General features: G+C 40.7%; 1 protein-coding gene across 6 annotated transcripts in view; it reads left to right on the forward strand.

The window, feature by feature from the left end:
• The window catches only part of septin4b (septin 4b), a 46552-nt gene extending 33221 nt beyond the window's left edge, over positions 1 to 13331 (forward strand). For 4 of the 6 annotated variants that reach the window (XM_030400014.1, XM_030400039.1, XM_030400030.1 and 1 more), the window contains 10 exons: positions 5838 to 5934; positions 6032 to 6118; positions 6209 to 6332; positions 6461 to 6595; positions 7328 to 7445; positions 7581 to 7682; positions 8239 to 8335; positions 8429 to 8591; positions 9456 to 9555; positions 11269 to 13331. In XM_030400014.1, the coding sequence (XP_030255874.1) occupies positions 5838 to 5934; positions 6032 to 6118; positions 6209 to 6332; positions 6461 to 6595; positions 7328 to 7445; positions 7581 to 7682; positions 8239 to 8335; positions 8429 to 8591; positions 9456 to 9555; positions 11269 to 11337 (1092 nt within the window). In that variant the 3' untranslated portion in view covers positions 11338 to 13331. Of the gene's footprint in view, positions 1 to 2501; positions 2572 to 2883; positions 2938 to 3363; positions 3850 to 5129; positions 5457 to 5837; positions 5935 to 6031; positions 6119 to 6208; positions 6333 to 6460; positions 6596 to 7327; positions 7446 to 7580; positions 7683 to 8238; positions 8336 to 8428; positions 8592 to 9455; positions 9556 to 11268 lie in introns of those variants that run through there. The other 2 variants (XM_030400049.1, XM_030400006.1) reach the window with 2 other exon arrangements.
• Positions 13332 to 17221: the final 3890 nt, after the last annotated feature.

Below are 17221 nucleotides of genomic sequence, written 5' to 3' on the forward strand. Positions count from 1 at the left end.
TATTCAGTGTTGACTTGGCTTGTGAGGTGTAACCAATCAGGTATTGCGGTGAGCAGGACATCGTGTCAGATCACAGAGTGGTGGCTCAAACAAAGAAAAGATGCTGCAACGGAGCCAAAGTTTAGAATTTTTTTTAGAATTTAGAAATAATTAATTTCATTGGCATCAGACACAAAAAATACTGAGACTGATAATCGCAAAAATGCTGGCAATCGGTCCTGATAATCATTCAGGCTGATGATCAGTCTATCCCTAGACGTTAATAAGGTTGGTACTCTTAAAAGTTTTGTGTCATTTTTGGAAGAGTTGATGAGTTATAGCTCAAGATCCTGCACAGTAAGACCTCCACCTGGGTTGCGGTGGATCTGTGGAAAACTGGAGCTCAGTGAGTGACGCAAAAGAGCGAGTCAGTGGTATTAAATTCAAGCAAAGGATCAAGTGCTGCAGCTTCTGTGCGAGAAGAGAAATTCGAATGGCTTAATAATGTCAGGAACTGGACTAGTGGAAATGTTTGCATGTGGAAAAAGTGCACACTGTAAAATCTGATCAAATCTCTTCTCTGTTGAACTTCTAAGATTATTTGAACAAAATAATTGTCCCGTATCCTTTTTTTTTCCTGAAGTAGGCAAATACAAATGTGAAACCCTGAGCTTTTCCTACTTCAACACTGCTGCGTGCCAGGAACACCAGGCAGCTCCGATTGGACGGTCTGTCCAGCTGAAAAGCATGATGTCACTGATTAGACTACAAACTCTTTTGTTCATCAGCTGTGTTCATCTCTGTTCATCTGCTGCCTCATGAGATCCGTTACATCTTCTTTCTATGTTTTCTTTTAGCTGGCTGTTAAGATATCAAATATGGAAAGAATGTATGTGTTTTTGGCCACCTGGGCAGCCAGACAGTTCAATTTAGATACAGATCCAATTTAGAATTAAATTCTGTCACTTCTAATGTGCCCTTAAACCTTTTCAGCTGTGACTGAGTATTTTTTCCACAGACTTTAATATTAAGACTACGTGTATTAACATCATGGACTGCTGGTTCAGTAAGAGAGGAAAAAGTTTGCTTTCCAAAGCTGCTTCAGAGTGCTTACTGGAAAATGAATCTACTACCTGCCTCATATTAAAGACAGTGTAACCAGATAATGTTTGTGGCTTAGAGAAGAAAGCTCAAAAGGTGGGGTCAGCGTTCAGGAATGCCTCTGAAGGAAAGCGGTTAAACTTCTGGATGTAATGAAAAGTATAGACGCACTCCTCGGGAAGATAACATGCATGTCAATGTAAGCTTTAAAGGGGAAGTCTGGTATTTTTAAACCTGGGCCCAGTATTAACATGGATTGGTGTTGGTCCAGTAGATCGCCTCAGATGGCAACCGCAACACAGCTTAAATGTAATCCCTCTGGGGTTACTAAAATTAAGTGTGTAAGAACATTATGGAAACGTTTCCCCCTGAGTTAGACCTTTTTGTAAATGATAAGATCCTTTTTGTGACAAGAAACACAATTCTGGTTCAGGGAGAAATCTAAATGAAGCAGCTACTGTAACAACTCACCTGAGAGATTTTAGCGCCAGACTGTCTCAATCAGTTAAATCTTCAGCCGTGACTTTGGAAACAAAAGTCTTGATGGCAGTCCCTTTAGTTAAAATCCGAACTCCTCTCTCTAATTCATGTTTCCATCGTCATCTTCCTACCACAACACACCTCTGTCAAGATTTCAGGCAAGACCTCTCCCTGAGCAGGGGAGAGGTCCCTACTGTTTAATAGACCGAACAACTAAAATATGAATTGAGAAAATAATTGACAAATTAATCAACAATTAAAGTAATATCTGGTGAGGCTTTATCATAACTGGGTGAGTGGTGTTAACCCAGACTCTTTGTTACCATGGTTCTGTTTGTCCCCGTGTCTGTAGAGTCAGTAGTAGTCAGATTACATTTTGGAGCAGCTTGCTGCATATATTTGCATATGAATGAAGAAATCTGTTTAATGGTTAATGTGATCAGAAGTCAAGTACGTTGGAAGATAAATACTTTATAATTAATGCATTTATTAGCTTAATTAGTGAACTCATTAGCATGGCAGGTTATGTTTAATATATCATTTGTGATTATAATGGGATGTTAAGCAGCTCAAGTGGCACTCGCTGTACAGGTTGGTGATTATAATTCTGCCTTCAGGACCTGCTTTGCTAGAGTGAACATCAATGTTTAAGTATGTTGGAGTCTCTCTGATTCACTCACGGCTAATATTAGATGGAGAGTCACAGGTGGGATAGTTGTTACTTGTGTCAAAGTGTTAAGAAATCGCAGCAACAGAGTAGATTCAGCATTAAAGCGGTTGTTTGTGGGTTGTTGTGTAGCCTGTGAACGGTGATGTGTGGCTCGTCAATGCTGATGATCAGTTCCCCGGGGCGCTGAGCGGCTCGATGGGGCTGAAGGGCGCTGTGTCCTCTGGGATGGAGGCGTATAAATGCTGGAGCCTCTGGTCTCTGCCTCCTGCTTTCTGCTGGATTGGGCATGAAGAGCAGTGTACGCAGAGGCAAGAAGAAAAGGGTTTACGCACTGATAAAAGGTACCACAGGTGAGGCACTGCAGGAGAGGAGGTGAGGCTCTGTGTGGATGAATGTTGGGCTGGATTGGAGAGATTACACTATTATGATGCACTTCTTTAAAGGGAATGAGGTGTTTGTGTTGTAATGCTTTTTCTGTGTACTCTGCAGTTGTGGTTTAAGCAAAAGATTTTGTCTCTGCTCTCTCAGAATTTTAACATCAAAATCAAGCAAAAATTATGAATCTGTTTGTTAAACCTTGTTAGCGTTTCTGCTCCAAAGTCATCAAAGCTTTGCGATCGACCATGTCGTCTATCCATCTATGTAGGTCGCAGGATCCACCATGTTGGACATTGATCTCTGTGCTTTGGTTGTAGCACAGGAAAGCAGGTCACTGATTTCCTAAACTGTGAAACTATCAATTTCTCCTGTGCCCTGAAGCTCTAAATCCCAGCATAATTAAAACTATAGGCCATGGATGGAGGAAATAAACCATTCAGGGATTACAGGAGGAGGTTTTTTCACTCTGGTTAAAAAGTGATGGAGGGGTATGAAGTATTTTCCTGTGGGGACAGGAAAAAAACAAATCCAGAGTGGCTGTAAACTAAAACGAAATCTTTGAACAGAGGCGTGTCTCTCTGTCATTCACTTTGGTGTTTGAGTTTCCATCAAATTTTCAATGACTCTGCATTATGTAACTGCAGCTGGCACAGATAATCTTATCTGCTGGCTCTGACATCGGCCGGACCTGGTGCATTTTTAGCAGTGCCCTAAACACTGAACATGGCGATGTCAGAGGAACTAATAACATGAGGCAGAGCTGTAATGGCAGGATGCCAGATTGGGCAAACATTATATTGGAAGAGTGTGGAAACAACTGCCCTCAAAATGCCATTATGCATCGCTCAATCATTCCTCTGGTTACTCAACCAAACTGTCGTCATATCTGTTCAGAAATCATACCATTTCATGTGGTAAATGGTATGTTGTTGTTTCCTTTTTTCCAGACTTTGGCCTTATTTAATCATTTGATGTTTTTTTTATCCTTCTCCTTGTCGTAACACTCCCGGCTCTTGAATCACGTGCACCCCTTCCCTTCCCCTCCTCACATGACCCCCCTGTTCCTCTTCCTCCTGATAAAACTGCTCCACATGTGTGCTCCCTTCTGGTTGGAGATTGCAGAGTGTACTGTTGCCCCAGTAGCAATGGAGGACAGTGACCATGAGGTTAACTCTTCATCAGAAGAGCAGGACTCCTGCCCTGCATCCCCTAATCACAGCAGGGACCATGAGGCTGAACAGGTATTACTGACACCCCCTAGATCTCCCCAAATTCAACTCATTCACTCGTCAATGTCAAAATGGTGATTCGTCTTTTGGCCACCCTAACTTTACCTGTTGAGCCTCGACTGAATCTTCCTCCAAAAAGCATAATGTATTTATTACTCAGACCAAAAGTTTTCACGTCTTCTGCCACAGCAACTCGCTCTACTTTTAACCCTCAGCAAATGTATAGTGCATAAACATAACATGAGTCACAGAACGTCTCATACTGAATTTTAAAGGCCTCATTGCTTTCTGAGGGCCACTGCATTATTTATCTTTGTGCTCAACTAGCAGAGAGACCATGGTCTGTGTTCGCAGGTGGTAACTGGAGTCCACACTATGTGGAGCAGCCTGCACTTCAGCTGCATATCCTCTTACAGGAGAAGCTACTCTTTGTTGTCTAATTTAGTTTTGTGGTTTCATGTGTATTACGCCTAAAATGTAAGAAGGAAGAATAAATTGTGTGGCTAATGCCTGAAGTGGTCCTTTAATGAAAACCATTAAAAAGGCCATGTGCCTCACTTTAGCGCGACATTATAATTTTTTTGCAAAAGCCTGCAATGAATCAAAAATCAAGAATCATTTTATTCACAGGCACCATTAACACTAAGCATGAAAACATTTGACCTATCAGATATGGCCCTGAGTACATGGGCCACGCATTAACACCATTTCAAGATTTAGGATTTATCTTTACTGTCATTATACCTGGGTACAAAAAAACATTGTTGGCCATTCTCTCTGTAGTAAAATGAAAGACGTGCAGCCGAAAACAGGATGTAGATTAAAGACAGATGGATAAAAAACAATAAATAAGTTAAAAAAAAACAAAAAAACAATAAGTCTAATGTTGGCCAATCAGAGGAAGCAACAGCTAGCCGTTAGATACCCTCAAATAAATTGATTTCATCTTTGTGGTCCCACAGTCCCCTTTAATTCAATCAAGTCTGATCATATATCAAACTCGATAGCCCTGTAGCCCATAGCTGCCGTAATATAACTTCTTCTTCTTTCCTCCGCCATGAATATTCAGCATTGGAAAAAATCACATCCCTTTGTTTCTCGGTGGAATTTAAAGCCAAGCATTATTTTTCAGTCACCGTAAAATATTACAACCCTCTCTAAAAGTGCATTTTCTGCCTTCTGGGTCTCTGTCCCTTTCCTTTTACATCAACATTTGACTTTTCCTGAACCTATCTTTGCCTCCACCCTCCATATTATGCCCCATCCATCCCCTTCCACCATGGCGTCTCTAGCATTCGAGCCAGTCAGAAGACTCAGAGGTGGAGAACATAATGCAAGACCCTCACCACCAAGGAGGGCACAGCCACCATGACCACAAGCACCATCACCATCATGTGCATGAGCCTCATCACGCTGCAGACAGGGAAGCTGAGGGCGAGGACCGCCCCCACACCCCGTCGTATTTGCGGCCCCCTGTGGCAGGCAGGGCGCAGTCGGATTCAGGTTCAGAGCCCAGTTTACCGCAGACCAGAAGTGTGGAGTTTGACTTGCCGCCCCCCCTCAGTCCCACCAGGCCCAGGAGTCCTTGGGGTCGATTTGACCCGTACTACAATAATGAGGTAACACGAGGAGGCTGAGGCTAGAAAGTCAGAGAGGAGGGACGAGATCTGAGTGGTTCAGTTCTGCTTTTAGGGCGATGGTGTTTGTAATGTGTTGAACATTTCAGACTCATGAATAAAGTTGACAGGATGTGACTAAACTTGTTGCTTTATGTGGTTGAGCTTATATACTTCTGGTTGAACAGGTTATGATTGTGGTTCTGAGATGGTAGCATTGCCTTTTGGTTTTGTTGTGTTGTTGACATCATTAAGGTGTCACACCTTTTGAATTGTTTGGACTTGTTGATAACAGCGTTTGAAGATGTTTTTTACGCAGTCATGATATTCATACTAATGTCTGGCTCCCTGATGTATTCTTTCATCTTTGTGTGCATGTTTTAGGACCAGGACAAGGAGTATGTTGGTTTTGCGACGCTGCCAAACCAGGTGCACCGCAAGTCAGTCAAGAAGGGATTTGACTTCACGCTCATGGTGGCAGGTAAATCCTAGTTTGCACATTAGAAGACATTTGATCTTAAGCCCATCTTTTACTTTAAGAGAGTCTTAAGCCTTGCTCGTTTTCTCTTTGTTTGAAGGGGAGTCCGGCCTGGGAAAGTCCACCCTGGTGAACAGTCTCTTTCTCACAGATCTTTACAAAGATAGGAAGCTGCTCAATGCTGAAGGTGAGGCAGCCACAGCTTTTTTGTTTAGTCTGATAAATTTTTGTTCTACAACATATTGAAACCAGTGTTCTGTTTGTTTCCACCCCCTAGAGCGAATCACACAAACTGTAGAAATCACCAAACACACAGTGGATATAGAAGAGAAAGGTGTCAAACTGAAGCTCACCATTGTGGACACCCCTGGGTTTGGGGACGCTGTAAACAACACTGAATGGTACGCCTCAGACTCGCCTCAGTCTTTAATGAAAAGTAACCAGAGCAGAGCTGCGGTGTCTAGAAAGTCATGTGCAGTAGTTGTGCTTCGCCTCAGAGACTGAATGTCCCCTTGTGTTTGTTCTCTAGCTGGAAGTCAGTGGCTGACTACATCGACCAGCAGTTCGAGCAGTACTTCAGGGACGAGAGTGGCCTCAACCGCAAGAACATCCAGGACAACCGCGTACACTGCTGCCTCTATTTCATCTCACCCTTCGGTCATGGGTATGACAAATCTGCAGGGAGCAGTTTGCCTCCTCTCTCTCTTTTATAACTCCAAATAATCGGCAATATTTCTGCTACAGCGATGAATCAGACCAGTGGCATCCTTTACTTTCCTTAAATTACACAATACATCACAGCAACTTGCATTCTGTTAGACATCTTTTTTTCCCTGCACCTCAGTAAATGAGATTTATAGTAAATATCTATCCTTGCAGTACATTCAGCCCCATAAATTGTTAATGCAGTGAGGCTCCTGCCGAGAGTTAAAGCAGTCCTCAGCTGGCTTCAGGTGAAATCGCTCTAATCAATTGTTTCGTGAGTGCTGATGTGGTACTTTTCACCGCATTTGTGCACATGCACTCTTCCACATCGCCTTGCCCATTAAAGAACACAAACACCATAAACCTGGAGTAATGCTGCAGTGCATTTTTCAGTCAAAGTGATGGAGAAACTGCTCCCTCTGTTGGTGAGTGTCGGTCACGACTCCACACCAAGAGGTCACTCACAGAGCAAACCCACAGATTTAATGCTGTGTCTTATATCTGCGTCTTTACATCTTGATCATCACAAGGATAAATATCTTGAACCCAGCTTTTCACGTGGACAAATCTGTTTTCAGCAATTCAATGTGTTTATCAACTTCATCTTTAAATAATCAAATTAAAAATTAATTTCCCTCCTGATAACTCTGCTCCATGTGTAATGCATAAGTATGCTTTGTTTCACCTCCAGCCTCCGACCTTTGGATGTGGAGTTCATGAAAGCTCTACACGAGAAAGTTAACATCGTCCCCATCTTGGCCAAGGCAGACACACTCACCCCCAGTGAGGTGAAGAAAAAGAAATTCAAGGCAAGGCTGAGGTTCACAGAGCTAATTCATTTGTTTCTCCATTAATGAATAAATCTCCACTTGTATTATTACTGATCTTAAAGGCAAAAAACATCTTTTCACTCTGTATTTTTTCTATCGTCCTTTTCTTTGTAGATCCGGGAGGAGATCGAGCAGTATGGTATCAAGATATACCAGTTCCCCGACTGTGACTCTGACGAAGATGAGGACTTCAAGCAGCAGGACATGGAGCTGAAGGTGAGAGCCAGAGATGCTGGGTGTCTTCCTCTTTGCTCTTATTTATTTTCTACATCTCAGAGTCAGCAGGCTGTTGCAGTCTGCGCTGCACTTTCATATATCATGAGGAATTTTTAGACACATAAATCTCTTATGTTGTCCTGATCGCATCACAGAAGATTGTCCAGTTAATAGTTATTTTAAAAAAGGAACATACAGGCCATTTAGCCGAAGACCTTGGCAGTCAGTCCACTACTGACTGCACAGTCTTGATGAGTCAACCATTATCTGGCAGTGAGCACACCGTCAGCGTGCCAATATATCTCTCTTTGCCCGTGTCCTAGAGTAACCCCTGACAAGAGAAACGTGTTAACTGTATGATTGGATACGCAAGTGATTAGAAATGCAAGTAGTAAAAATATAGATGATGAAAGATAAGATGGCACTAAGGAGGCAACAACAAAAAGTACATCTGCACTGCACCACTCACTGCTCCACCCTGAACAAGCGACTCATCTCCACCCTCCCCTGCCAAACACTGTTTTAATATTATCATCCCTTCCGTTCTCCCAACAAGGAAAGCATTCCCTTCGCTGTCATTGGCAGCAACACAGTGGTGGAGGCCAAAGGCAAGAGGGTGAGAGGCCGTCTCTACCCCTGGGGCATCGTAGAAGGTAGGCCTCCTGGTCCAAATCAACGTTTGCGATATCGTACGTGTTGCACTGACAAACGCTGTTGAAACTGATCGTCACACTGTGGTTTTGCAGTGGAGAACTCGGCACATTGTGATTTCGTGAAGCTGAGGAACATGCTCGTTCGCACACATATGCAAGATCTGAAGGACGTGACCCGAGAGACTCACTACGAGAACTACAGAGCCCACTGCATCCAGAGCATGACCCGCATGGTTGTGAAGGAACGCAACCGCAAGTATGAAGCAACACTGAAGCAAGAAAGAAAAACATATTGAACATATACAGATATATATATCAAATATTCATTTGAAATTGACAGCTTTTGAAGAGAAATCTGTTAAAAAACATATATTTTAACCTGTCACTTCACAATCACTTGTAAGATATCAAAATGTATATCTTTGGAATTAAGGTTTTCTACAGTGTATTTAAGACTTAACTAGAGATGTTTTCTATATTTATCCTCACAGATGCTTGCATCTATTTCCAGATTCTCCTATTTGGTATTTTTTCTGCTAAGTGTTAATTAAGTCTGTCAACAGCATGAGGCACACAGAGTAAAGCAACTAATTACACAGCTCCAGAGGAAGACTTGGCGTTAGTTAGGCTGTGCACACCACAGTTTTTGAGCTTTTGATGATGGTTTAGGAAAGTGGACCTGACAAGGTGCGTTCCCTGGTAGTTTCCACTCAGATATATGATGTCTAGGCACATAAAGGCATACTCTGCTTGTTTATCTGCTACCCTGATTGTGTTTTTCGATGTTCATTGTTGTTTACAGGTCAGGCCCTTAGAAACTACGTGTAATGCAGTTAACTGTGGTTACGATACAATACAATAAACTGTATCGTACTCATAGGGACTTTGAGTGGAGAATATAGCCAAAAACATAACAGAGCAGCACATACAAACACAAACCAAAAGACAATGCTATCTCAGATCCAGGTCCATCCAGCACATCCTCTGTGATGCAGACAAGTGTCACATGAAAGACTGGGGGTGTCACTGTAACCGTCACTTTAGCCTGAAGAATTACTGAATTTTCTTTTCACAATTGAACTTTCAATATTAAACATTAAACTTCTCTCCGACTCTGCAGTAAACTAACCAGGGAGAGCGGCACAGACTTCCCCATCCCCGTGGTGCCCACAGTGAACGACAACGAGACAGAAAAGCTCATCCGAGAGAAAGACGAGGAGGTACGGCACGCCGACCACGAACAAGACTCGCACCACCACCACGAGTCCGAACACAATTCTGACCACCATGAGCACTCAGACGCTCAGCCCCACGCAGAGCAGCACTATGTTACGTTGGCCGATGAAGCCCTCTGAGTGTCGTTTGCTCACCGATGTTTTCTTTCTGAAGCACACTCGGGTCATGTTTTCTGAGACTGACAATGAGTAGCCTCCCAAAACATGCATTTGTGTGATTATGAATTTAATCCCTGCTCCCCTGTCCTTTCAAGTCCTTTGGAAAAGAGCTTGTCAGATAAAAATCATCACGTCTTCTATTTTCTACCTTCTCATAGGGCAAGAGTTACATCCAGTTAACAACACTGTTATAAGGTTGTTGTCATCATAAAATCAGACCTTTACTCTGAAAGCAGGAGCCAGCTGTGTTAACCCCTCAGCTTTTGTCCAGTTTTTCACAACCCCAGATCAAACCTAGTGCTGAGAGAAGCTTCTTAATCCCACTTTAAAGAGGCAACACCGCTTTTAAATCTAGGTTTGTAAAATTGTTGGGTTTGAGGTTCAACTCCGCATTCAGCTATGGCAAGGGACTTTGGTAATATTGTTAGCGTGTTTGAGTGAAATATTACATAAATTTGGTCTTTGTCAGAAAATTAAAATAAGAAATATTCTTTAAGGAAATACCATTATATTAAGTAATATTCCTAATATTTAGACTCTTCACATGAGCCCAGTCACTGATGACTTCCCAGTAAAGGTAAAGGAACTGAGCAGGTAAACACCGTCGATGATGCATCTGTTCATGGTGAATTATCACAGCCGTTTTGTTTCACGTTCCTTCCCTCTCCCCCCACTAAATCTATTTAATTTTACCAAATAAAGACATCGTTTCTCCTCAGTTGTTTTTATTTTGTTTTTAAAATTGAAAAATGCTAAATATGACAGTAAAGCTGCAACGAATAGTCGATAAATCAATAAGCTTTTTGACAGAAAATGTATCAGCAACTAATTTTAATTATTGAGTAATTGTTTCAGCAAAGAATAAAAAAGAAAGCCAAAACATCTGATGTTTCCAGCTTCTAAAATATGAGAATTTGTTGCTGTTTCTTGTCTTATATCATGTTAAAATTAAGATTTTGGGTGTCTGACAAAACAATATGTCTGATGATGTCACTTTGGACCACAGGAAAGTGTGTTCTTGATTTCTGAAAAATAATTGTCAGATTAATAAATATTGAATATAATCTCAAACCAAATTGTACACTATACTGCCTCACTGTATGTTGAGAAAGTGGAAAAAGGAAGATGTTAATGTCAATATTTTGACACATACATGGTGTCACAGCGCAGGCAGCACAATATTATTCAGTATTAATAGCTTCCAACAAATGTAAATCCTAAGCAAATCTGCATTTGACCTCCCAAAAACAAACAAAAAAAAACAAACCAATATGATTAACTGGTTAACCAGCAAACTGCCATGAGTATATTTTTGTACCCTTTGAGGCTCCTTTTGTAGAAGTAAATAGTCTGTAGTGAAGGATAAGAGGCAGGCGGAGGAGCCAGTGGTCCCCTCACAGTCGCTTATCACAGGTCACGTGATCTTGACAGCACAGACCGATCTCCCGAGTGTTATTGATTTGTTGTCTGTGCAGTCATGTGTGAATAATCAGCTGCACCGTGGTTTCTAACTAACGCTGTTCCCGTCTCTCCTCACAGTTGCGGCGGATGCAGGAGATGCTGCAGAGGATCCAGGATCAAATGCACACTCAGAAAGACGCCTACTAACACAGGACAATGGTCACACTCTCTTAAACTGGGATTTAAAAAAAAAAGAAAGAAAGAAAAACCCAGGAAACCTTTATTCCTCTCTAGAACACTGACATCCCACTCAGCCTCATCAACAGCACATCACACATAGATTGCGGACCTGCGGGGAGGTGGTAAGATGTTCTGACATTTGCGGCTCGACGACTCCCTTTATCCTCTCTGACATTATGACACCACTGCTGCGAAACCCTCAACCCTCATCTCTACTGTTCTCTGTCTTGTCAGAACGTTAAAATGATTACAAACAGGTTTGTTGTTTGTTTGTTTGAAGAAGTCCTCTCCAGTGTTTGGTTACTCGACAGAAATCTTAAGGAGAGTGTTTTTTTTTAAATCTTATTTAGCCAAATGATCACAAGGTTGTTTTATTTTATTTAGTTTTTTTTTACATGAGGTCTGACATGTGCTGACCTGCTCCAATTTATGTTCATTTTTACTATCACTATAGGTCAACATGCATATATACTGTAATAATTTAATTTTCTATATTACACTCATAAACATTTGCTCTTCTGTTTTTGACCTTTTATGAGTTTCTGGTTTTATTGACCCTTCTACACTGCTTGACTTTGTGTGGGTTGTTTTATCTTTTATTTTCCCTCCAGCTGAGGTTCATCCGGTTTAAAGGGACAGTTCCCCCCAAAATCAACAGTACATCTTTTTCCTCGCACCGGTAGTGCTATTTATCCATCCAGATTGTTTTGGTATGAGTTGCCAAGTTTTGCAGGTATCAGCCGTCGGGGTGTCTGCCTTCTCTTGAACGTAATGGCACATGGAACTCAGCAGCTGATACCAAAATGATCTAGGCGGATAAACAGCCCTACAGCTAAGAGCAACAAATAAGTATTTTTGATTTGGGAGTGAACTTTCCCTATAATAGTAATGTGTTGAATGTTTAAATCCATGTTGTTATTTTTTTCATCAGTGTCTGCATGTTTATCATAGTGTAATTGCCACCTCTGCTGCCTGACAGCATGGATGTTAGTGGCTCTGCTCAGTGTTGGCCAGTCTTAACTCACTGCAATGCTTACTGCCATATCAACTTTAAATAATCCAAACTTTTACACAACAGAGGACTCTGTTGGTATTTGGAGAATTCCCCCCAAAAGAGTTGTTTCAGAGTCTGTTCATCTCGAGGGCTGATCATGACCATCAACAGTTCAGCTGATGACACCTGTTAGTCATTAGAGGTGATTAGGACTTTGATAAGACAAGACCCTTAATTTGCATGATGTGAGTGTCTAAGGGAAGGGTCGCATCAGAGGCCATGCAGTGTATTTATTTTTGCATGTGTTGTTGTGAAGGTTACTCAGATTGCAGATCAATTAAGTGATCATGAGGTTATTTATGGGCAATGGAAATATGTAGCTACTTCATCATTGGGTGGGAAAGGATTGAGAAGAGGTGGATTTTTTTCTTTATTTTGGTTGGTTATGATTATATCCTCAATTCAAGGGAACTCTTAAGTTGGATGTGTGCTAACCTTAATGTTTCTTGTAACCAAAGCCAATAATGACGAGCTTCATTGTCCCAAAGTTTGGATTTTCCTTTTGTGCGAATATCATTTTGTACTGAAATGAAGAATATTGTTTGAAAAACGTATCAAAGCCAGGAGTAACGATCAAAATTATTGAATGAACTTGATTCTCTCGCAAATCATTTCTATGTTCCAAGTACGAGCCCCCCTTTTTTTGGAAATTAAATGACTCTGACATGTTGTGTGACCTTTGTTGTGTCAAAAAAAGAAGAAAGAATTACATTCCTTGAGCTTCTGTCCCAGAGTCAGGTATTGCTTTTGTTTTGAATTTTTTTTAATATTGAACTTGTCTTTGATTATTCTACTTTTTGGAGTATATTTATGTAATAAATTTATAAATGAAATGTGGACGGGGAGGACAATGTGTACAAATTCTAATATTGTAATAAAATATGAATACAATTTCATGTCTCCATCACACACTGGGCTGTGCTTTATAATGTGGCTTGATTTTAATGAACTGGTTTAACTGATAACACATTTTAAACAACTAATCCAAACAGTGTTATATGCTACACAATGTTCAGTTAAACTGTAGTCTGTAACTATTTTTTTGTTATATTTGCTACAATTTTCATCATGATCTGACAGTAGAATAAGATACAGGTCAACTGTGTAAAAATCCACTGTCTGTGGCTCCACCCAGTGGCTGTAATTTGATTTGCAAGAATCCACCGCTCCTGGATCAACACAACCAATCAAAGCCAAGGGGAGTGTCTCGTGCATACGCTGCTGGCAGCCCCCCTCCCCCACACAGGTGCAGTACCTGCTCTTACCTGAGGGGTGTTCTGCGAAGCCAGTTTAGTGGGTTGGCGAGGTATGTTGAGTCTAAAGCCAGGGTTCCCTGTACTACAAAGGTGGCTCTCTTTTAACCCGGCTAGATCACCATGGTAACTTATGCTTAGCTCATAACCTGGTCCCAACCAGGTTATGTTCAGAGTTTCAGCTTAAAATCGGCTATAAAAGCGCCGCTGTTTCACTGTGTAACTCATTCGGAGATGGCGTCACCATTCATTGAGAACCCGGTGGACCTGGGAGCAAGAATAATTCGGGCAGCACTACGACGTGAGCAGCTTCTTCGAGATGGTGCTGATCCGCTGGCATTTCCTGATGAAATTCTCTATGAGCGATATCGATTTTCAGCCGAGGGAATACGGTACATTTGCTCACTTATTGAGTCGAGTGTCAGGAATGCCACTTGAAGAAGCTGTGCGCTCACTGTCGGGCAAACTGTTTGTGTAGCCCTTTGTTTTTTTGCCACGGGAACCTTACATTCAGTTGGTGATGCAGAAAATCTGAGTAAGAACACACACTGTCAAAATGATGGGGCAGCTTGGCTACATACCACTTTGAATGATGTTTTTGTATTTGGCTCTAACTTGTTGCCATGTCCGACTGCTGCTTCCACATCTTAATAAAATACAATATGAAATCTTAATTAGGCCAACCTAGTATTTATTTGTCACAGATAATGAGTAAAGTTAATTATTTCTTTGATGTGGCCATGAATAAACTGATGAACTGGTCAATGTTTCACCCGCTGTAGGGCAGTGTACGCCCAAACACAAATCTTAAGGCTTGAGCTTTTTTTTTGACTGTCAAAAAGCTCTTTATTGTCATTGTACAGGGACAGTAGCTACATTTGCTTGTTCATCCCGACACAGTGATGCAAAAAAAACAACACTGAGCATTTATAGCCTACGCACACTCAGCCTCGCTTTCAATAAAACACAAACGCGCATTCTATAACTGAGATCAGTAAAATGTGAAAACAATATAGACATCATTCGAAAATGAAAAAAGATAGTTGTTGCTTCCGTTTATTTATTTTTTTAATGGATGAGGGTTAATATGTAAAAGTTGCACAATGTTGAGCTTTCAGAAATGAAAACACTAAGGGCTTAATATAATATTGATCATAATATTAATCATTGTTAACTTACGCATTTACACGGTCAGCAGTTTTCTGCCAGCAGCCCTCCCTCGCTCTATTGGCGGCGACAGTGTTACTTTTTGCCGTGATGGTTTCTTTGAATTCTTCATAGCCTGGCTTGCATAATAAGAATCTGCTCATCTTGAGTAAAATATGTGGCCTGGGATCGATCCATTTTCGCACGGAAGTAGACTTATATGACGGCAAACGCCTCCTTTTATGTGAACGCGCGCAGAGCACAAAGCAGAGAACCGGACTTGACAAATTAAGTTGATAACCACCGTCGCAGTACCGTTTATCTCTGATTGGGGACTTGGGGCTTTGTTGAGCTGCATCATGAGCACAAAGCCTGGCTATGTTGAGCCCCCTTCGACAGTGAGCGCACAGCTTCTTCGAGTGGCATTCCTGACACTCGGCTCAATAAGTGAGCAAATGTACCGTATTCCCTCGGCTGAAAATCTATATCGCTCATAGAGAATTTCATCAGGAAATGCCAGCGGATCAGCGCGATCTCGAAGAAGCTGCTCACGTCGTAGTGCTGCCCGAATTATTCTTGCTCCCAGGTCCACCGGGTTCTCAATGAATGGTGACGCCATCTCCGAATGAGTTACACAGTGAAACAGCGGCGCTTTTATAGCCGATTTTAAGCTGAAAATCTGAATATAACCTTGTAGGGACCAGGTTATGAGCTAAGCATAAGTTACCATGGTGATCTAGCCGGGTTAAAAGAGAGCCACCTTTGTAGTACAGGGAAGCCTGGCTTTAGACTCAACATACCTCGCTAACCCACTAAACTGGCTTCGCAGTACAGGCCTCTGTTGAAGTCGGTTAGCAGACGCCATGTTGACACTACGAAAGCCGGCTAATGAAGCTAGCTACATTAACACTAGATAGACTGTAAGTAAATTCCTACATCAATTGGTACATTTTTTATCAATGTTAGCCTGTTTTTTTGTTGTTTCGTTTGTTTGTCTTTTTTTTTTTATAAACCTATGACTAAATTTAACAACTTTATCATCAAGCATTGAGGCAAATAACAGCATTATTTCTGAGGTGTTTTAGGCAGCTTGCTTGCTAATGTGAAGTTAGCTTGCTAGCAAAAGATGAAACAGATAATGCTAACAGTTCATAACCACTGGATAACTAACATCTTCATATTTGGAAGTTTTGGTTGGCAGTTTTGTGAAATGTAACATAGTGGTTACATTTACTGAGGTACAAGCTAAGTAAGTTTGAGGTACTCGTTCTTTACTTGAATATCTTCCATTTTCTGCAACATTACACTTAAACTCAGCTACTCTTTGAGGCAAATATTGTACTTTTTACTTACTACATTTATTTGTAAACTTTAGTTTTGTAGTTCACAGATTGCATGCACCATCAGAGCCAAAGTAGTGCATGTATTTTATTTCTTATTATCGCTAACTTTTAGTTATTATGCCCCCAGACTGTGGGCAAAGCACCTCACAAATGAATACTTTGGTACCCAAATCCATAATCAGAAAACATACCGTCTCTTTTAACATGTGCTTTAACTGTTTTTTGTTATTATGTACAGTATTTGCCAACCTATTTGAATTTATTTTCCTCTTTCTTTACTCGAAATGATTGTAAATGAGGGCTCCAAATGGTAATTGAGTTTAAGGCAAGTAATAGCCTATCATTATTTATATTACTATATTAATTATTTTATAGCAGATTTTTAAAAAGATTCCGATAATCATAAAAATGCTGGATAGCAGATCTGATAAATCCTATATACGTACATATAAATATACTGCATGTATAATTTACATGTACTTTTGTCATAAAATTTACTTTCAGATCAGATACTACAATTAGTGTTTGTATTGGTGACTTTCACTTTTACCAAAGTAATATTTTAATATATCATCTTTAATTTTAGGTACTTTTATACAACACTGCTAGTTTTTTTTTGGTGCCTTCAAACTGTATTGTTTGTGTAGAGGGGCACTTGCATATTCAGTCTACCACCATCATTGATTTAAATAGGGTGGACAAAATATATCCCCTCAGTATTATTAGCAGTTTTAGCTAAATAAAACCTAATCTGACTAATTAAGCCATCTAGCTACAGAAAACATCAGATAACAGTAAAGCCTTTGTGATTAGTCTTAGACAGTATTACATATTGTTAATCACTTCATCATTTAGGTAAAAACTGACTTTTTCCTGGCATCCTTGGTTTTCATCTGCTGGACAAAATAAAACATTCAAAGATGTCATCTTCGATTATGTTAAACAGGGATGGATATTTGTTTGATATGTCTGATATTTTATCAACCAAACAAATAATCAAGAAAATAACTGCCAGATCATCAATGGTACAAATAACTTTTAGTTGCAGCTGCAAG

Source organism: Sparus aurata, chromosome 2 (assembly GCF_900880675.1).
Source record: "Sparus aurata chromosome 2, fSpaAur1.1, whole genome shotgun sequence".
NCBI classification, from domain to species: Eukaryota; Metazoa; Chordata; class Actinopteri; order Spariformes; family Sparidae; genus Sparus; species Sparus aurata.